This window comes from Myxocyprinus asiaticus, chromosome 42 (assembly GCF_019703515.2).
Source record: "Myxocyprinus asiaticus isolate MX2 ecotype Aquarium Trade chromosome 42, UBuf_Myxa_2, whole genome shotgun sequence".
Classification (NCBI taxonomy): Eukaryota; Metazoa; Chordata; class Actinopteri; order Cypriniformes; family Catostomidae; genus Myxocyprinus; species Myxocyprinus asiaticus.
Window position 1 is genome coordinate 7,270,555 of NC_059385.1, and position 20,723 is coordinate 7,291,277.

At 39.9% G+C, this 20,723-nt stretch overlaps 1 protein-coding gene across 1 annotated transcript in view; it reads right to left on the minus strand.

Annotated features, from left to right (window-relative positions):
• LOC127432220 (protein Aster-B-like) overlaps nucleotides 1–19,519 on the minus strand; it is a 67,969-nt gene extending 48,450 nt beyond the window's left edge. Inside the window, exons 1-3 of the mRNA XM_051683112.1 lie at nucleotides 19,423–19,519; nucleotides 17,113–17,689; nucleotides 15,124–15,201 (exon numbers count right to left, since the gene is read on the minus strand). Of these exons, the coding sequence (XP_051539072.1) occupies nucleotides 15,124–15,201; nucleotides 17,113–17,486 (452 nt within the window). The 5' untranslated portion in view covers nucleotides 17,487–17,689; nucleotides 19,423–19,519. The remainder of the gene's footprint in view (nucleotides 1–15,123; nucleotides 15,202–17,112; nucleotides 17,690–19,422) is intronic.
• Between the last annotated feature and the right edge of the window lie 1,204 nt (nucleotides 19,520–20,723).

The window sequence follows — 20,723 nt, forward strand, 5'->3', positions numbered from 1 at the left end:
TGTATCCAAATGTGATATACTGTACATATGTGTGTGTGTTTTATGTAAGCACAACAAGAAAACCTTTGTTAGATATACACAAATGTATCCGCTCATTCAACTTTATTTAAAAACTGTCACATGAATATGATTTATCAAATAATAGCAAGTTGTTTCAAATTATCATTTATATCACTGTTTCTGCTTAATTTACACTAATCACCCTAATTGTGACTTTACACGAAACAGCTATTTACAGTAAAACAACAACAATAATATTAAAAATAGCTAAAATCTCTATAACTTCTTAATAACAACTAACTAAATGTCCACATAAGTTCCTTTTGACCTAACAAGCATGTTTAAATTACTCAAGTGTTAGGGCTAATGGGTATTCCCCACAACCTCAGTTCTGTAGTTGATTGTCAAAATATTTGTTTACAGCAACATTTTGTTTTCAAATCTAGAAATATTTTGTTTCCATTGTTATACTTTTTGGGATAACTTTATCTGTAAACTATGGATGGACATTGTTTGAAAAAATGAAACGTAATGCAAGTTAAATATAACTTAGAAGTGTTTTTGTTCTTTTGGGTGAAAAAGCAGAGAATTGTGTGAATAATGTATGTGTCTCATAAGAAGCTGGCTGCACTTTTTTTCTGCAGTGTAAGCATTTCCTAACAAACTTTAGCAAAAGGGCAACTCAGAATGTTGCTGAGCGTGTCAAAACAAGAACCTCTCAAAAGAACAAGGTCTGGTCTCACCTTAAATAAAGAGAGGGAGAGGCCGGCAGAGGGGTTTCTTTGTTAATAAGTTTGCTCTGAACAGTAGTGTGCACGCACGCACGCGCACCCACATATTATTTCACTATATAATTGAGAATATACCTGTATAAGTTATATTGTTTCACTCAGGGTTCCCACTCTTTTCAACCAGTGAATTTCCATGACTTTTCCATGACTTGAAAGCTAATTTCCATGCCCAAACATTTAGCCTTTCATTCTAAAAATGGCACAGAAATCACAATCGCAAATTTGTAAAAAACAAAACCACAACATTGTATTTTAAATTTAATCCATACGAACATATTGCGTGAATCCTAAAATGTGCAGGCACATCGTTGTCTCTAATTGGTCAGGCAGGGCTCAACACTAAGGATTGTTTCTACTGGTCCAGTCGGGCCAGTGGTTCTGATTTTTCCTGATCCTTCCAAAATTTTCACTGGCCCTAACACAAAAATGAAAAATAGCTGTTTTTACCAAAATGTGTCTGAAGCCAATTTCCCCCCAAATTGTATCACATTTATAATTTGCAAGATATGATTTATGCCTTATGTAACCCCCTATCAGCGCTTTACAGATATAAATTCATAAATTCATCATATTAACCTCAGCCATCCAGCCATTTACGTATGTTTTTAAGTGAAGCGTTCTGTGGAGCAAATGATGGGTTTTCCGTCTCCCGTTTAGTCTTGCTGTCAACTTTTAAACTCTGTGTAGTTTTCACAAGCAGGATCAAAGATTTAGTCACTGAGTTAAAGATCTGATTAATGGCTGAATGTTATAAACATATGAATCCCTGAGAGAGGAGACCATGCTACTAAATCGGTTGTGATGTGTACAGTAGGTAGATATTAGGCTTAATCTATAAATTAAGAGTGTGGATATAAACTTGAAACCCAAACGAGACCAACAATGACTGATACACAAAGCACAGAAACAAAGTATCTGTACAATCCAACGAGAAATATATGAAGTAGACCGTTTTAAATAGTCATCTTCACCCTGCAGCTAAACAGCTCTGAAAATAAATAATAACCGTAGTGATTTTGCTTCTATTCATATCAAACGCCATTAGCATGTCGAATTAATGTTTACATTTTGAAAAACATTACCTAAATGTACAGGCCTACTTGCATTTTGGATACTGAGCAGCTCAGATTTCCAGCCACATGTATAACTGGGGTTTGACAAAGTTTATTAGGTTTTATTCAGCGCTTCATCTCGAAACGTGAAATAATGAGAGAAACTGCGCTTTTTTTACTGTGGGAACAATACTCTCTCCCGTTTGAGTGCATGTGCATATTAAACAGTGTCTACATTGCATGGAGAGATGAGAGAGAAATGCATGGACAGAGATGGATTTACAGTCTTATACAAATGAACTGTTGATTTCATGTGTTCCAATGTGTGGATTGCTAATTTTTAACAAGGACCACATAAAATATCCTCACTAGTGGGTTTTCTACTAGTTTCACTATATTAGTGAGGACATTTTCAAAAATGTGACACACAAGTATAGCCAAACCTGTACACACACACACACTCTCTCTCACACACGCACGCGCAAACACACACACATGCTGGTGCGGCTATCCTTATGAGGACTCTCCACAGACATAATGATTTTTATACTGTATGAACTATAGATTCTATCCCCTAACCCTACCCCTAAACCTAACCCTCACAACAAATCTTTTGCATTTTTACATTTTCAAAAAAACATCGTTTAGTATGTTTTTTTAAGCGATTTCAATTATGGGGACACTAGAAATGTCCTCATAAAACACATTTATAGCATAATACCCTTGTAATTACCAGTTTGTAACTTAAAATGTTTTTCTCGTAATTCACCCAAACCTGCTCACACACACACACACAAATTGTTTCACTATATAATTGAGAATATGCCTGTATAAGTTATATTGTTTCATTATATAAGTGAGGACATCTCATAGACTTCGACTGATCTCTCTGCCTCCTCTTACCTTGTGCTTGTACTGTATGTTTCTACTGCTAAACCACACATACCCACTGTGACTGCTGCAACCCACTGAAGAGGGTGAAACAATCTCCAAATCACAGACAAAACTTACCCATTACATTCTTGTACAAAATTACATTACACTGTCAGAGAAAAGCTAAAACTGTGTATTTGTATTTTCTTTAATTATTACTCAGAACTACACTGTTATGGATATTTGGGAACACCTTTTTCAATATATGAAGTATTCATAAACAAATTCAAAAATGGGCAAGGAGGAGGCGGAAACCGGCTGAGCAGTCAACGTAAACTTTAACGGTTCAAAGGAACTGAAACACAACATAAAACACACAGACACACACACACACACAGCGGCCACATGTGTTTCTCTCTCTCTGGCGTCCCTGGCTCTTCCTTTATCTCTCTCCCGCTGATTAGGCAACTCAGCGCCGGGCGTGCACCTTCACAACCCAGTCACGCCCTCCTCCTCGTCACACTCCTAAACCGCCCGATTCAGGCACCATCCAAGCTGGCTTACTCCACCCCCCCAACCCATCTCTGGAGGGGAGACGCTGCCCTTCCGGACATTCCGCCACCCGATGGTCCTCCCTGCCTCCTGAGAATCTGAGAGAGATGATGAGAGGGAGAGGAGAGCGAGAAAGAACAAGCGGGAGAGACAGAGAGAGAAAGAGGAGAGAGAGAGAGAAAAGAAAAGAAAACACACTTCTTCAGGTCCTCAGCCGCTACTCTGCCTCCTGGCGGCCGGCAGCAGCTCCACCATCCCCTGGTGGATGGCAGTGGTTCCTCCGCCACCCGGCGGATGGCAGTGGGTCCTCCATCCCCTGGCAGACGGCAACGGCTCCTCCACCCCCTGGTGGATGGCAGCGGCGATTTCTCCCGGACAGCTTGCCCCCCTTCCTTTTCTTGGGTTTCGGCACCAAAGCAATGAGTCCGAAAGATGGGCAAGGAGGAGGCGGAAACTGGCTGAGCAGTCAACATAAACTTTAATGGTAGAAAGGAACTGTAACATAACATAAAAACACACAGACACACAACGACCAAAACTGCATCCACTCAAGCATCATGCGTAAGTGCGCATCTTACCGCATGTCATTTATCGCCAGCACACGGCTAGGTTACGAAGCAAAGTAATAGCTAGTTAGATTAAAATGGATAAGTGGCTACAGAGAACTCGAACCTATACTCCCAGCAGCGCCGCAGATCCACAGTCCTCTGACAGCAGTACCCCAGGTCCCTCTAACAGCGCATCAGTAGTAAGCTTGAGTGCACCCACTGCTACTAGACCAGTTCACACTGATACCGAAAGCGATGTATCCGAAGTTAAAACGCCACCTCATCTTAACCAGCAATTCGCAGAAAGACCATCAAAGAGGTGCAGATATGATGAGAAATATATTTATTTGGGCTTTACATACTTTGGTAGTGAAGAAAATCCCCAGCCACAGTGTGTTATATGTACAAAAGTACTCTCATTTAGGCATTTAGAAACAAAGCATGCTACTTTGAAAAATACATTTCAAGAGTTTTTTGAAAGACATTTAAGACAACTCAGGAGTAGTAAGGCCCTTATAACAGCGTCAGAAAACCTAAACAGGAAGGGTCTGGAAGCATCCTAGATGGTGAGTTACAGAGTGGCGAACACCATACTATTGTGGAGGACTTCATTCTTCCTGCTGCAGCTGATATACACTGGCGGCCAAAAGATTGGAAAAATGCAGAGTTTGCTCTTATGGAAAGAAATTGGTACTTTTATTCACCAAAGTGGCATTCAACTGATCACAATGTATAGTCAGGACATTAATAATGTGAAAAATTACTATTACAATTTGTAAAAAAATTAAACTACTGTATTGTAGAACTACTTAAACTACTTCAAAGAGCGCTCGTCAAAAAATCCTCAATGTGCAGCCATGACAGCTTTGCAGATCCTTGGCATTCTAGCTGTAAGTTTCTCCAGATACTCAGATTATATTTCACCCCATGCTTCCTGTAGCACTTGCCATAGATGTGGCTGTCTTGTCGGGCACTTCTCACACACCTTACAGCAGTGTACACCTTTGTATGAAATCTTCAGTTTTTTGGCAATTTCAAGCATTGTATAGCCTTCATTCCTCAAAACAACGATTGACTGACAATTTTCTAGAGAAAGCTGTTTCTTTTTGGACATTTTTGACCTAATATTGACCTTAAGACATGCCAGTCTATTGCATACTGTGACAACTCAAAAACAAACACAATGTTAGGCTTCATTTAACGAACCAAAAAGCTTTCAACTGTGTTTGATATAATGGCAAGTGATTTTCTAGCAACAGATTAGCATTTTAACATGATTCCTCAAGGATAAGGTGTTGGAGTGATGGCTGCTGGAAATGCGGCCTGTCTAGATTTGATCAGAAATGACTTTTTTCAAATAGTGATGGTGCTGTTTTTTACATCAGTAATGTCCTGACTATACTTTGTGATCAGTTGAATGCCACTTTGGTGAATTAAAGTACCAATTTCCTTCCGAAACAGCAAAATCTGTACATTATTCCAAACTTTTGGCTGCCAGTATAGCTGGTGTAATGGTTGGGGAAAAGGCCAAAAAAACAATACAGAGGATGCCACTGTCAGACAAGATTGTTTCACACCGCATCGCTGATATGGCAGAAGATGTTTTAAAAAAACTATTGCTTTGCATAGAAGCTAGCGAATTCTACGCTTTGCAGACTGATGAATCAACTGATGCAGCTCGTTTAGCTCAACTGCTGGTATATGTCTGGTACATTCACAAAGGTTCAATTATAGAAGATCTACTTTTCTGCAGACCGTTGGAAGGCAGTGGGGGAGGACATTTTTAATGTCTTAGATAGCTTTGTAACGTCACATGGACTTTTGTGGACAAAATGTGTGGGCATCTGTACTGATGGAGTGAAAGCCATGACAGGGAAGCATAGTGGAGTGGTAACACACGTGCAAACAGTTGCGCTCTGTGCGGCTTGGGTACACTGCAGCATCCACATAGAGGTGCTGGCCACCAAGGGAATGCCTGACTGTCTGAAGGAAGTTTTGGACAATGCTGTGAGAATTTTTAACATTGTTAAAGCAAGGCCCTTGAATTCTCGTTTGTTTACTATATTGTGCAGTGAAATGGGCAGCGACCACATCACGCTGTTACTCCATAATGACGTGCGAAGGTTTTAACGGAAAGGTATTAACATGACTGTTTGAATTGAAGGACGAACTTAATTTTTTTTTTATCGACCATCCTTTTGAATTGTATCACCGCTTGCATGATGAAGAGTGGCTCACAACACTGGCCTATCTGGGTGATGTTTTTCCCATCTGAATGAGCTGAACCTCGGATTACAAAGAATTTCCACAACCATATTCAACGTGCAGGACAAAATTGAGGCCATGATTAGGAAGTTGACTCTCTGGTCTAACTGCATTAATGAGAAAAACACAGAGGCCTTTTCATCATTGCATGATTTTTTATTAGCAAATGAGCTCAGCCTTACTGACAAAGTCAAGTGTGACATAATAAAACACCTTTCTGAGCTGGCCGCGCAATTGCGCAGATACTTCCACGAGACAGACAATGCAAACAACTGGATTCGCCATCCATTCTCTGCCACCCCCACAGCACACTTGCCCAATTCTGATCGAGAGAGTCTCATTGAAATCTCTACAAGTGGCTTTTTGAATATTGACTTCACACAAAAGTCACTGCCAGATTTCTGGATAGCCTTGCGTGCAGAGTATCCTGCCTTGGCAAATCGTGCTGTAAAGACATTAATGCCCTTTGCAACAATGTACCTTTGTGAAAGTGTGTTCTCAGCACTTACTAGCATGAAAAACAAATATAGACACAGACTGTGCATAGAGAATGATTTAAGACTTTAACTCTCTCCGATGCAACCAAACATTGCAGAGTTATGCAAGTCATATCAAGCACACCCATCTCATTAATCGGTGTCATTTATTCAAAATGTATATGACTGGTTGTATAAAAAAGACATGTTTGATAAAAGGGAGTTATTTTACAAAGTTAAATGTGTTACATGTGCACATTTTCAAAAATACATCGTCTGACTGTAGTAGTCTAAGTGTGAGAGAGGGGGTACGCAGAAGGATGTTAAATGCCTGGGGAGGTACACCACTGTAAAACATTTGGGAACCACTGTTCTAAGGAATTATAAAGACATTTTCAATGCATTAAATAAAATTGTACAGCAGACAAGCTAAAAATGTTAACAAAATATGCTACATTATTTGATGATTTTTTTCTTTAATGCATTTATCTCAAAAACACCTGCACAAATCAGTTTACAGCCTCTATGTGGCCTCATAAAACCATAAATGTCCACATTTTGACAATAGCAGCCTTGCCATTACTTTTTTTTCGTAATGACTCTCTAAGATCCTGTCAGTTCAAAACTGCAGGAGGACATGTTATTACAACAAACATGGCTCATATGTTTCAATAGTGAATAATCAGCAAATCTTTTTAACTTCCTGTCCTTTAGAGTTCTCTGGTGTAAAAGACTGAAGTGCAATTCAAAAGATCAGAAGAAACAGTATCCGAATTCACAGTCAGAACACAGATTTCCAGAGCCATTCATTAGTCTTTCATCTGGAAGAGAAAGATAGAGACACAAACAGACAGAGTACTCACAGATCCCGTCGGAAGTTAAGTCTTTTCCTGAGTGTGGAAACTCGCAGATGGCAGCCCAATTTGATGGGTGAGGTACATGATAATGTCCTGCTCTGAACCATGTTGATCTGAACTCATGTGGACCAACATGTGGTACACAAACATCCTACTGCAGACTCCTCATACTGAACTTACCGCACACCCTCCTCTCCTCTTTCCCTCTTTATCTCTCTCTGCACAGCCCGTGTCTTGTCCTGCGGTGACCTAAATTCTACATTCTGCGCATGTGCGTGTTGCAGATCAGTGCAGCTTGTTTTCTCACCTGAGGTACAGCAGCGGTCAGATCACCAGCAGAGAGTGCAATATGACCATCAATGTGTCAGAGACTGTTTTGAGTCGTAATAGACTGATATATATTGGCGAGACCAATTTTGACATTAATTGCATTGGCAAATATCTGTGTCTGATTGGAGGGGGTGTCAGGTGTTTTCAGCATCCATCAGTGCTCTGTGTAAACACACGCAAGACCGATGCTGCTTTTACAGCATCTCACACAGGAGAACTGCGTTTGTAGATGCTGTGTCAGGTTTAAAATTAATTCTATTTGGTGTGCTGCATCTAGCTTTTTTAGTGTAAAATGCATTTGACCTGAACAACCCCTTAGTCATTTCCAAAATCTAACGATATCCTAAGTTATCAATTGATAATAAAAAAAATTACACCATTCAAATTCGTAAAGCGGAAGTGTGTAATTTCTGCGCCACAATCAGAAGTGCAAAAATCTAACAAATTCCTGAAAATTTCCCCCATTTTCATTAGTTGTATAAACTGCTAGTTCTGTCCCAAAGTCATGGCATTGGTCAAGGCAATGTTGTTGTGTTGGGTTGGATGTGCTGCTCAAACAAACAGATAAATGTTTTTTATAGCACCACAGAGCCTCTGTGTTACACTTGTTGACTCTACATATTAAGCTGGGAAACAAGAAATAATTTTTAATAGAAAAAGTTACACAAATCAGCTATAAAGGTTTCATTTTTATTTATTTTTAATTTTATTATTATTGTGTTAAATAAGCCATTTCCATTGGAGCAATTTTATGCACTTCTCATTTGAAAACATTAAATTGTATAAGGCATCCTGTATATCAGCATTATATTGGCCATCAGAACCCTGCTCTCTAAATATCGGCATCGGCCACTGAAAATCCCAGTCAAAATCGGTCAACCACTGGTCTTGAAACTATAAGAAAGGCATCTACAGCAAATATGCATAAGGAAAAGAAGAAAAGAGTGATAAATAATGATTAGCAGTGGTAGTTGTCTTATAAATGAGGTCATCTGAGTTGGAATGCTCTGATTATGTATTAGTTTCTTCACTGTGATCCATTCAGTCTAACATTCATCTTCTGTACTGAGCATTAGCTGCTCTTACGTCACAACACAAAACAGATAAAAAAATAAGCTCAGGAATCAGCTGAAATCAGGCTGCTGAGAGCGCAAAAATGTGCTGCTGGCCACTCTGCACGTACTGACTTTAGCAGGTGTATAGACATGCACACACTCACGCATAGAATCACATTGCTAACTGTAAATACTGGCCCAAGTCTAAAGAGCCCACGCCCAAGTCTCAGTGATTTTCCAGACCCTAGATATGGTTTGAGTTCCTCCTTCAGTGTAATAATTTTTTTACCATTTGTATTGTCTGCCAAGCTAAAATAAAAAGTCTGATCACTTAGAAAAGTAAAAGCACATCTCTTTCTGCTACAAGCTGATTTGAGGTATCAATCAAAACTGTAGAACAAACAGTGCAGGTTAAGTTATGTGTTAAAAGCTTCATACTTAAAGGAATATTCCGGGCTCAATTCAAGTTAAGCTCAATCGACAGCATTTGTGCCATAATTTTGAGTACCATAAAAATGTATTTCGACTAATTAAAAAAAAGAAAGAAGCAAAAATCTGGATTATACTGAGGCAAGTACAATCGTGAATGGGGCCAATCCGTAAACATTAAAATAATCACTGTTAAAGACGTAACCAAAGATGTTAGTGCAATAAAATTGCTTAAAGTCAAATGGAAATGGAAGTTGCGACCGACTTCAATATTGTGACGTATTTCTGAGTGAAACAGCTTATCAGACAACAAAAAATGTAGGGTGGGGATTTTAGTTTATCCATTGGTTGTTGATTAGATTGTGAAAATATTAGTGATGCACTGAAATGAAAATTCTGGGCCGAAACGGAAAATTCAGGATGCACATGGCCAAAAACCGAAACAGAGAATGACTTCTTTTTTTTTTTTTACCTATTTTAAAATACTTTTTTGGTATAATTGTATTAATATTATACTTTTTAATAAATTTCATTTACGTTTACATTTATTCATTTAGCAGACGCTTTTATCCAAACCGACTTACAAAAGAGGAAAACATAAGCGAATCATCTTAAGGAGACAGTGGTATGAAAAGTGCTGTATTACAAAGTTTCACTAGCATCAAAATAGTATTCAAAACAGAGAATAAAGTGCAACAGGAATTTTTTTTTTTTTAATGGCTGGTTAAGTGCTCATGGAAAAGATGTGTTTTTAGTCGTTTTTTGAAGACAGAGAGTGAGTCAGCTTCACGGATGGAGTTGGGAAGGTCGTTCCACCAACGTGGTATGATGAAGCTGAAAGTCTGGGAAAGTGTTTTGGTGCCTTTTTGTGTTGGTACAACAAGGCGACGTTCCTTAGCCGACCGCAGGCTTCTAGTGGGCATGTAGCTCTGTATAAATGATTTTAGGTATGCTGGAGCAGACCCAGTAATTGTTCTGTATGCCAGCATCAGAGCCTTGAATTTGATACTTGCATTAACCGGCAGCCAGTGGAGAGACAAGGAGTGGTGTAACATGCGCTCTCTTTGGTTCATTAAAGACCAGACGTGCTGCTGCATTCTGGATCATTTGCAGGGGTCTAATTGCACATGCAGGGAGGCCTGCAATGAGAGCGTTACAGTAGTCCAGTCTAGTTATGACAAGTGACTGGACAAGCAGTTGTGTAGCATGTTCAGAGAGGAAGGGTCTTATCTTCCTTATATTGTAGAGTGTAAATCTACATGAAATTTAGTTTGTGGTCTGTGAAATTTAGTCTGTTGTCGATAGTTACCCCTAGATTTCTGATTGATTTCATGAATTTAATGAATCTGAATTGGAAATACTACAAACCAATAAAATGATCACACTTTTATTGAAAGTAACACACCAAAATTGGACAGAAAATATATTAAAACAATATTAAATATATTAATGGCAAAACAGAATGGCAGAGGGCCTCTATTCTGTTTATTTAAACGTATTTCCACTTTAACTGAAAATTATTGTGCAAACCAACAGTGCAAAACAGCAGTAATAGAACTAAAACCAACCTCAAACTGTGAACAACAGATGTAGCCTCAAGTGAAGAACAAAGGTTTGCAGGGCTACACAAATTTTAATGCAATTGCTATACACATAGCAAATTGGACTGCTTTCTATTTAAGTAAAAGTGGCAGGTTTCTCTTCAAGAACAAAAGTTACTCAGCTTTCTGGCAGGAGAGACGGTTCCTCTTCTCATCAAGAACATGAGATGCTGAACATGAGAGTCTCTCACTCTCTGTGCTGGTGCATGGCGCAGATAAATACCTGCGTGAAATCCACACAAGCAATGGAAAGCGATCTTTGTTCATGCGCCAGTAGTCAAGGGGACTGTCTCTTCTGGCAATGGGTAGTTCAGCTAGATAAGTCTCCAGTTGTGGTGTAGCTGCGCTAGTTGTGGCACTGCTGTGGATCGGGGCGCTTTCCTGTAGAATCTCGTCAAATATGTCAGAAAGCGATGGAGTGTGTGCCTCATCACTTGTACGCAACCGTTTCTCTGGCACACTTTGCTCTGTGCTGCGCGTCGAGTACCTTTCACCAGGTGCTTCCATCACCTACAGCACTGCCTGTATCATTTCTAGTGCACGCTGCTTTTTCTCCGCATCAAAGTAATGTTCTTTAAATCGCGGATCTAGTACTGTTGCAGTGCAGTACAGAGGGTTGGACTCAGTGTCTAAGCGTGTGTTAACAGCCTCCAGTAGAGTTATTTTTTAGCTGTTTTTTCCATTGTCTGTTTCTGCCTCTTTTCCGAGCAGACGCTTCAGTGCTGCGATCAAGGGAATAACTTCAGCACAGACGCATTAGCTGAGCTTATTTCCTTGATTAACTGTTCGAATGGAGCAAGAAGAGACACAATATTTTCCATTAACATCCACTGATGTGCACTCAAAGTTGCCGGCAGATCGTAGTCTGTCATGTACGCAGCTAAGACTCGCTTTTGTTCAAGTAGACTTTGCAACACATTGTACATACTGTTCCAGTGAGTGGCTACATCTTGCTGCAGTCGTTTGGTTGGCATTCCAAACTGTATTTGCAAAGCCTGCAATCAGGAATAAGCAAGCGGAGAATGCTTAAAGTGACCCACAATTTTTCTCCCTGATGCTGTTATTTCTGATATGCTGCACTGACTCATTCAGAGCCAACTGCAGCGTGTGTGCCATGCACGGTATGCTATTGAGTCCACTGTCCTCCATAGCCTTTGCCATGTTCCGTGCATTATCTCTGACAATCAGATGCACTTTAGATTTGTCGATGTGCCAAGTGTCAAGCATGGTAGCTAAAGCATCAGATATAGCTGCTGCACTGTATGACCCCACAAAATGTTTTGCAATTTAAAATCAGCGTCTATCCACTGCGATGTTAAGCTAAGCATGCTACTTGGACTTACATCTGAGCTCCATATGTCTGTGGTAAAACTTAGAGCTGGAATGTCTGTGGTCATGAGCTCATGAATGTGTTTTGAAACACGGTCAAACATTTCAGGTAGACAGGTTTCTGCAAAATAGCATCTGCTTGGCAGTGTGTAACGCGGCTCAATATGTTGTATGAGCCTACGAAATCCAATGTCCTCCACAACAGAGAATGGCTGGTCATCTAAGGCAATGAATTCCATTATTTTCTCTGTAATGCCACGTGCTTTGGCACTATCATTTGCAAATTTCTTAGCCTTTTCAAAGACTGTGGCGAGCGATGGTGTTGGTGTGCTAGTTTGGGTACTTTTAAGCATTGTTGTTTTTGTTTTGCTGTACTCTGCATATTGAATTGGATGTTGTGTTTTCAGGTGGTGTATCAAACCTGTCGTGGAAAAGTGCTTCGGCACCATACCCCCTCTTGAAATTTCTGCTGAACAAATACTACAGATCACAAATTTGATGTCCTTATCAGAAACTTTGAAGTATTTCCACACCGCTGACATGATCGGCCTTTGCTGGGTAGCGCCGTGATAACGGCAAGATCGATTGAGAGTGAAATCTGAGCACTGAGGGGCGGGGAGGCATATATTTTTGGCCTTTTTTCTCTTTCGGCCAAAAACCGAAAATGCCATTTTCGGATGAAAATTTTCGGCGGCTGAAATTTTGGTGCATCCCTAGAAAATATGGCCGTTGCATAGGGGAATGGAGGCATATCTGAATGCAAATTAGCAGTGGACACACACACACCTACCACCGTGCTGCTTGAGTCAGAGAAATTATCGGAGAAATTGAGCAGCGATCTCAACACGTTTATGATCAAACTGACAAAATAAATGTACGAGAACATCGCGGTCTTTACTTATGAAGAGGCTGTAGCTGTTGAAAAACGACTGAGTAAAAGATAACCATATTTTAATGTTTTGAATCACATTACACTAAATATAAAGGGAAAAAAACACTTACGCGTGCTGTGCATCCCAAGATAACTGCATTCAAAAATATAAATAAACTCCAGAGGCATCCGAAGCGTTGTATTCATTAGTTTTCACCTCAGCAATTCAGGTGTGAAATGTCTCGAACACAACCGCAAATTCGCCATTATTCCTCCTCATTCTAAATGTAAATTCAAGCCAGCTGACCCATAACCAAGGAAGTTTTGGTTAAGGAATGATAGTTTTGAAGGAAAACAGACTAAAATACACCTTGCCATCTTCACCAACATGCGACTGACTCTACACAAGGTTGTGGTATTTATAAGAAAGGGGCAGGGTTTAAGCCGACTAAATGATTGGGGAAGTCCTGCATATGTCACCAGAAAGAAGTCTGTCGTTTCACCAGAAGATCAAGTTATTACATTTTTATTAAAGATTAAAATACAAAAAATCAAACATGCATGGATGAATCATTCACAATAAGATATATAACATGCATTTAGAAAATAGATAGGGTGAATTTTCATTTCATGCTGACTTATTCTGTGTAAAGTTATAGCCAATTATACAACTTCGTTGCCATGATGGCGTAACGCCGTAAACCCTTTAATCCTGCTAAAATGACGATTTAAATTATTTACAGGTTAAAGCTCATACTATGCATGATGCAAATTTCGTCATCAGCACAATATGCGTGGACTGTATGCGTGCAGCATAGTTTTTCTAGACACATGTACAGTCTACTTTTTTGAGCATTCAGCTGCACATGCTATTATGAGCAATAGTAATAGTGATTTACCACAAATTAAGTGATAGATAGGCTTTTAAGACAAACAGCTGGTCCACATATCACTCAGGAATGGTTAAAAGCAACAACAAACACAAAACGAATCAATGCACAAACAGTAATGTTCAAGAACATGTTTTATAAATCCAGACAAAAGAACACAGTGTTCTGAGGGGTTGGATAAAACAACACCAATGAACACAAACGCCTGGAGGAAATAAAGCTCATGTGATATTCCAGCCGGGGATCGGTGTGTTCTCTGCCCAGCTGGGCACAACAAGAACATTTGAGCACAGCTAAAAATCTGAGCTTTCAGGTATTTTCACTAAAAAACTTGCTTAGCTGATTTCAACCTGGGCAGCACCAGGATTTGCTCAACAGAAATATGAAAACTCTCCTTCTGAGAAAACAACAAAAAAATGATCTAAGAATATGCAATGGTTTGTTCGGCAGCCCTACCATGGGAAAGTTACATTTGCAGAGCTATTTTTTAAGGTGGCACAAAGTGTACAACATAGAAAGTGAGATCTGTGGTCAGACTCTCAAAACCAGACAACCGATGTTGAACTTGATACAGAAAGAAGAACAACTTCAAAAGCCAGCTCCCTGCTGAAAGTTCAGATCATGTCAATAACTTGTTAGTGTCTGTCATTGTGCAAAGACACACAGGAGAAATAAACTTTTGCCAAGTGACAGAGGCTGAATACCAATTTGCATACTATCCGTCCTATATTGTACACCAGATTATAATTCATTTGAATGCCTGCCAAATCATTGTATGTCGGAGACGGTATGTCAAAAGTGCCCAGATGGCAAAATATTGCCTGTGGATTTTTGGATATATGCATCTGTGCATGCTTTTTTTGGGCTAACATTGTAATACAGAAGGGTATGCAGATGTATCACATGGTGTCAAGACAACATTTGATGACATGTACGTATATACAGTGTTTCCATCACAAGACAGTCTGCAAATTGGGATTTAGTCATTCATTTGAGCTTACTGTGATCTGACCAACCACTGCCCCTTGTTGGACATAAGAGGGAACAGTGGTGAGATGTCGCTAATGCTTATGATAGCATTAGAAGCATAAATGCAAGACCAATAAGTTGAACTCAATTAATCAGGCTCAAATCAAACTTTATAACAGAGTTTAGGTCTTAGGTCTCAGCTCACCCATACATAATGAATATGTTTGGTATGTACCTGTCCTCACGGGTGTTGGGGCTCAGGTAGCGTGTGGACTCTTCCTCGTGGCTGCTCTGCAGGCTGCTCTGCTGACTGCTGTAACACAGAGTGCCAAAGCTGAATCAGAACATCAGAAATACACACAGATCTGATTTCCTCTCATGAGAATGAAACAACAGACAGTGCAATATGAACACATACAGTAGTAACATCTTTTAACTATGTCTGAAAACATATACTAATTAAACAAGACCAAGAGGATTGAAACGCACAACATGCAGTGTAAACAGAGTTTTAGAGTTCTCTTTTAACAGATGAAGCACAAACCAATATTTGAATAAAACTGTACACTTTAAACAAAGCAATGTTATGAGAGTGCAAAAGAGTCACAGTTATTACACTTTTGAGGGGAAATCAGCCTACGAATGGCTAAGTTATAGTTGTCTATGCATATTAAGATGGGATGGAAGAAAGTATTTTATTTAAGATATATTTATTAAAAAACATATACATTCCACAAATTACAAAAGCCAACAAACTGACCAAACTCTCAACAAACTCTCCATTAGAGGGCAGCAGAGAGTGTTCAATTTGTTATATGTAATTACTGCTGAAAGCATTTATAGCATAATGTTGATTACATCAGAAAATACCAAAAAATGATAAAAAATTGCACACACACACAAATAATAATTTTGCAAATGCAGTAAGGCACTTACAATGGAAGTGAATTGGGCCAGGCCATAAACATTTAATACAAAACATTTCAAAAGTATAGTCAGAAGACGTAAACATTATAAATGCTAACATGATATTAGTGGAATAAAATCTCTGTTCAAAATGATTTTAGTGTGGTAACAACGCTTACAAGGTTTACCAGCGTAACGTCATCATGGTAACAAAGTTGTAATTGTGATATGGTTAATAAGCAATTTTGTTACACTAAAATCATTTTAACATGTATGAAGTTTATGTCTTGTGGCTATACTTTTGAAACAGTGTATATTTTAATGTTTATGGCCTGGCCCCATTCACTTACATCGTATGTGCCTTACTGTAACCATGACTTTCACTTTTGTTGAAAAAACATACTGTAGACAGGTTGAAATAATTTTCTGTGGTAAACAACAATTTGCCACAAAAACTGTCGATTGATTGTATTGAACCCGGAACATTCCTTTAAACCACTTTTTACATTAGAACAATAGATCAACGTCAATCTAACCCTAACATGAATTATCAAATATTTACAGTTTTCCCAATGTGTAAAATGTACAGTGAGCTGTTGTCACAAAACTCACACAGTTCTGTTAAAACGTCTAACCTGCAGTCTGTGCATTTAACCACAGTTGTGGTTCCTTGGGCTCATTTCTCAGAATGAAAAGGAAGCAGGTGATATAACAGCCTAACATCACACAATAACAGAGCTCTAGATCAGTGAAAACTGGTGTTTTTAAGAGGCTTTTCAACCACTTGACAGCTCATGGTAAACAAGTGATTCACACTGTCCATGCCAAACCAAACCTAAAAAAAAACCACATCAGATTTGTACAAGCCTAAATTTAATTGATCAACCAGTTCAGATTTGATTAGGGTTGTATAAAGAGTCAACATCACAGCAGAAATATCCAGCATGTTGTATTTTTTTGTCTAATAAAAAAATAAAATGCCTGCGAAGGTAATGAATATTTAAGAAGTCCCTGGGCGAGCTCCCGTCAGCATTCCTGGCAGCAGCAGGCGCCCGCTTGTTCCTCCCTCAAGCCCATAAATGTCACGGTCGGGACTTCAGTCCCTTCCGTATAAACGGAACACACACATTGCCTAATGTACCACAGTCAAGCTCACACTCCAAAGGCTCAAATGAAGTCAAGCACATTAATCATAATGGACAGTGGGAATGGAGAATGGATGAGTTTAGTGTGCTGAGATAAGGCAGTGCAGGATGGGGTTGGGATGGACTCTGAACGGGAGTTTGAGGTGAACGTGCGGTCGCATTCTCATACAGACCTGCTCTCACTGCCGTGATCTTTTTTCTCGCCACCTCTGAGCCACTTGCGCAGGAGGAAGCGTTTGCGTTGGGGTGAGGCGCTGGGCGTGGAACAGCTCGACCACACGCCATCCTCATCACTGGATGGTGTGATCTCGATAGACGGAAGCTGCAAGTATTCCTTGGAACTGGATTGCTGAAGCTGTTCCTTCTCTAGTTGCTCTTTCTCACTCGTAATGTTCTTCATACGTCGCATTTTAAAGCGCTTGCGACGTAGAGACGGGCTGGATGAGCTGGACAGGGCAGGATCCCCGTCGGATCCATTGCAGATCCTCGGATCCCTGTCGCCTGGGCCTTGGATCTGCAGCGCAGGCAGCTGCAGGGTCTCGGACATGGTTCTGCTTGAGCTCAGTCACGCATGAGTCCAGAACCAAACACAGAAGTAAATCAGAAGCAGCAGAGACCTCAAAGAATCCACACCAGAGTTGAGCTGAATCCAGCACTTCCTGTGAGACAGCGCAGGGTCAGCGCTGACATATTTGGTGTGATAGAAGATTTCCTTGAATAATCTTCCATCCAGAACACCAGGACAACTCCCTAGAGGTCAGAGGAAGGTCAAAGGGTGTGCTAGGTGGACAGAGCCTACATGCGCTCATTTACAAACAGCATATACGTACGCAGGCCTTTCAGGAAAAAGCAGGACTTTACAGAAACAACAGGGAAAAACTAAAAAACAAACCAGACCAGACCAAGTCTATCACATACTAAAAAGAAGCATGACACATTTGCTCTTTCTCACATCCATGCTTTTTCCTGCTCTGCTCTGGAGTTTTAATGTAAAAATATTTGATTTTGGGACTCAATTTCACACATTGACCTATAGATCCTCAGTTGGTCAAATGTCTTTTCGTTATGCGAATTTGCATGCACCTTAATGCAAGAATGTATATTAAGTATGTATAGTGGTGCTGCACTCTTGCAAAGTGTTGAGCAAGCATTCGTGTCTGCATACTTGCATTCTTGTTGAAAGTGATAACATCGCTTGTTTAAAGGGATAGCTCACCCAAAAATTCTGTCATTATGTACTCACCCTCATGTGTTCCAAACCTGTATGACTATCTTCTGTCCATGGAATGCAAAAGGAGAATGTAAATCTCAATTACCATTCATTTTCATTTAATCTTTTTTCTATACAATGAAAGTGAATCACTGAGGCTGTCACTCTAACATCAGTTGTGTTTCTCAAAGAATGGGTTTGGAACAATATGAGGGTGAGTAAATGATAACAACATTTTCATGTTGGATGAACTATAGCTACCAGACAGCAACACATATTCACATATAATTGGCCTATCGGCAAATCATAACACTGTTACATATTAATCAGGGTCAGAGATGTGAGTATTAATCAGCAAAGTCCCTTATTTGAGCCAGCCAGGATTGCCAGTGTTAACATTACAGGTTTCATGTAGCTGCACTTAACGCGTGTGTAAGGAAGTCTGGCATAAAACATGCGACACAGGCGGAAGTGCAGTAAGCTGCATCCCACTGAGAGCAGACACACACGGGCTGCCCATATGCTTGTTCAACACATCACATAATCTAAAGACTAACCCCTTCGGCCACACACTGCCCCACTGAAGATGAGCAATTTTTCTTTTTCTAATATAAAGAAGTCTTGGCAGTCTTGTCCATTGTAATAAATGGCACATGCTTTACGGACTTTCGGCCTCAGAATGAGATCTGCCTATTATTTACAAAACCAACAGTCAGGGTCACCCACACCCACGTGCACCCGGTGGGCTCGAGAGGCTGCACCTCATAGACTAGAGCATGCACACGGGCGCGCGCGAACACAAACACGCACATCACTGTAATAAACCGTGCATGTGCAGTATGATCTGTAACTTCCTGTTAGAAAGTAAGGCTCTAAAACCAGGTCAGCAAATCTTCTTTTGTTTATTTTTAAGAAACGTTAAAAACTACATAGAAGTGCATGGAACGTAATTACTGCTATATGCAATGCATGTACATCAGTCTTGCGTGTCATCGTGACACGCTTGATGCTCATACAAAGAAACATCAAGTCATCCTAACTGCTCCTTAATGCATAAATCCAGAATACACAATTAAACACTGCTATTCTGCAACGCCAATATTGCACAGCAATGTCGTATATGTCACATTTGTTCGTTTTAAAGAATACAAGAAAAACAGCAGATTTAAAATGATTTGAGAAAAAAACAAAAAATGGAATTAGTCGTCGGACCCGAAGGGATCGAATCAAATAAAGTTTTTAATGTGCACAAATCAGAATGAAAACGTCTTACCTGTATTACATCAGAAATAAACAAACAAAAAATAAAAAAATAAACATTTCTCGTATGCAACCGTTGTCTTCTTTTAGTGGGTTGAAATGAATGAGGAACAGTAACGGTGTTTATTCCCACACTGTTCTCTTATTATGATCTTCACGTCTCCTTTACCCCGGACGAATCCATTCCTATTCAAGGGGGGCGAGAAAGTGTGCAGAAAGAAAACAAATGCTGTTTCGCGCCAAAACGTCGTCTACGTTTGGTATATGGCAACACTATACATAAGTATTTGTGATAACATATTTGCGTGCAAAAATCGATGGGAGGTTTAACATAAGGAAATTGAGAGGTTTGCATCACCCCCTCTTTCGGCGTTGAAGACGTCTAAGCTCTCAGTTTAAACCCCGCGTACACTTCTCGTAAAGAATAGCAGCCAGTGTTCTGTGAATCAGACCTACTCGCTCAGGACGACATACCGGTAGTTTAAACTGTCATGTTTACCTCAGAAAACAAGCTGCTTTCTTAAAATGAGCTGCTTTTACCGTTACTACATGGACAGCAAATCATGTCAGCAGGAAATACCAGTCAGAATGCACAACGACCTAAATAAATGAGGTAAAATCATGTGGGCACATCTTGAAAGTGAAAAAAAAAAAAAAAAAAAAAAAGGAAAGGCTAACCGTAATGTACAATCATCTTTATAATTGAGGTAAAACATGGCTAGCACATCATCACAACAGGAAATACTTATCAAAAATCTACAACCATCTTAATAGCTGAGATAAAAACATGGAAAGAACATCTTGTCAGTCAGAAAATACCTACCAGGATGCACTACAGCATTATTAAATGAGTTACAAATTGAGTAGCACCTTTGCCAAGCAGAAAATACCTATGTAAAGCACTACCACCTCAGTAAGTGTGTTAAAAACACAGTTAGCACATCTTGTGAAGTAGGACATACCTACAACCCGAAACTAAACGACAAGTATACTGTTTTATTTTTTGTTTTGTTTTTTTGTTTTCTTTTCTCCCGTTTTCTCCCCAGTTTGGCATGCCTAATTCCCAATGCGCTCTAAGTCGTCGTGGTGGCTTAGTGACTCACCTCAATCCGAGTGGCAGAGGACGAATCTCAGTTTCCTCCGCGCCTGAGACCGTAAATCCGCGCATGTTATCACATGGCTTGTTGAGCGCGTTACTGCGGAGACGTAGCGCGTGTGGAGGCTTCACGCTATTCTCCACGGCATCAACGCACAACTCACCACGCGCCCCACCGAGAGCGAGAACCACATTATAGTGACTACAAGGAGGTTAGC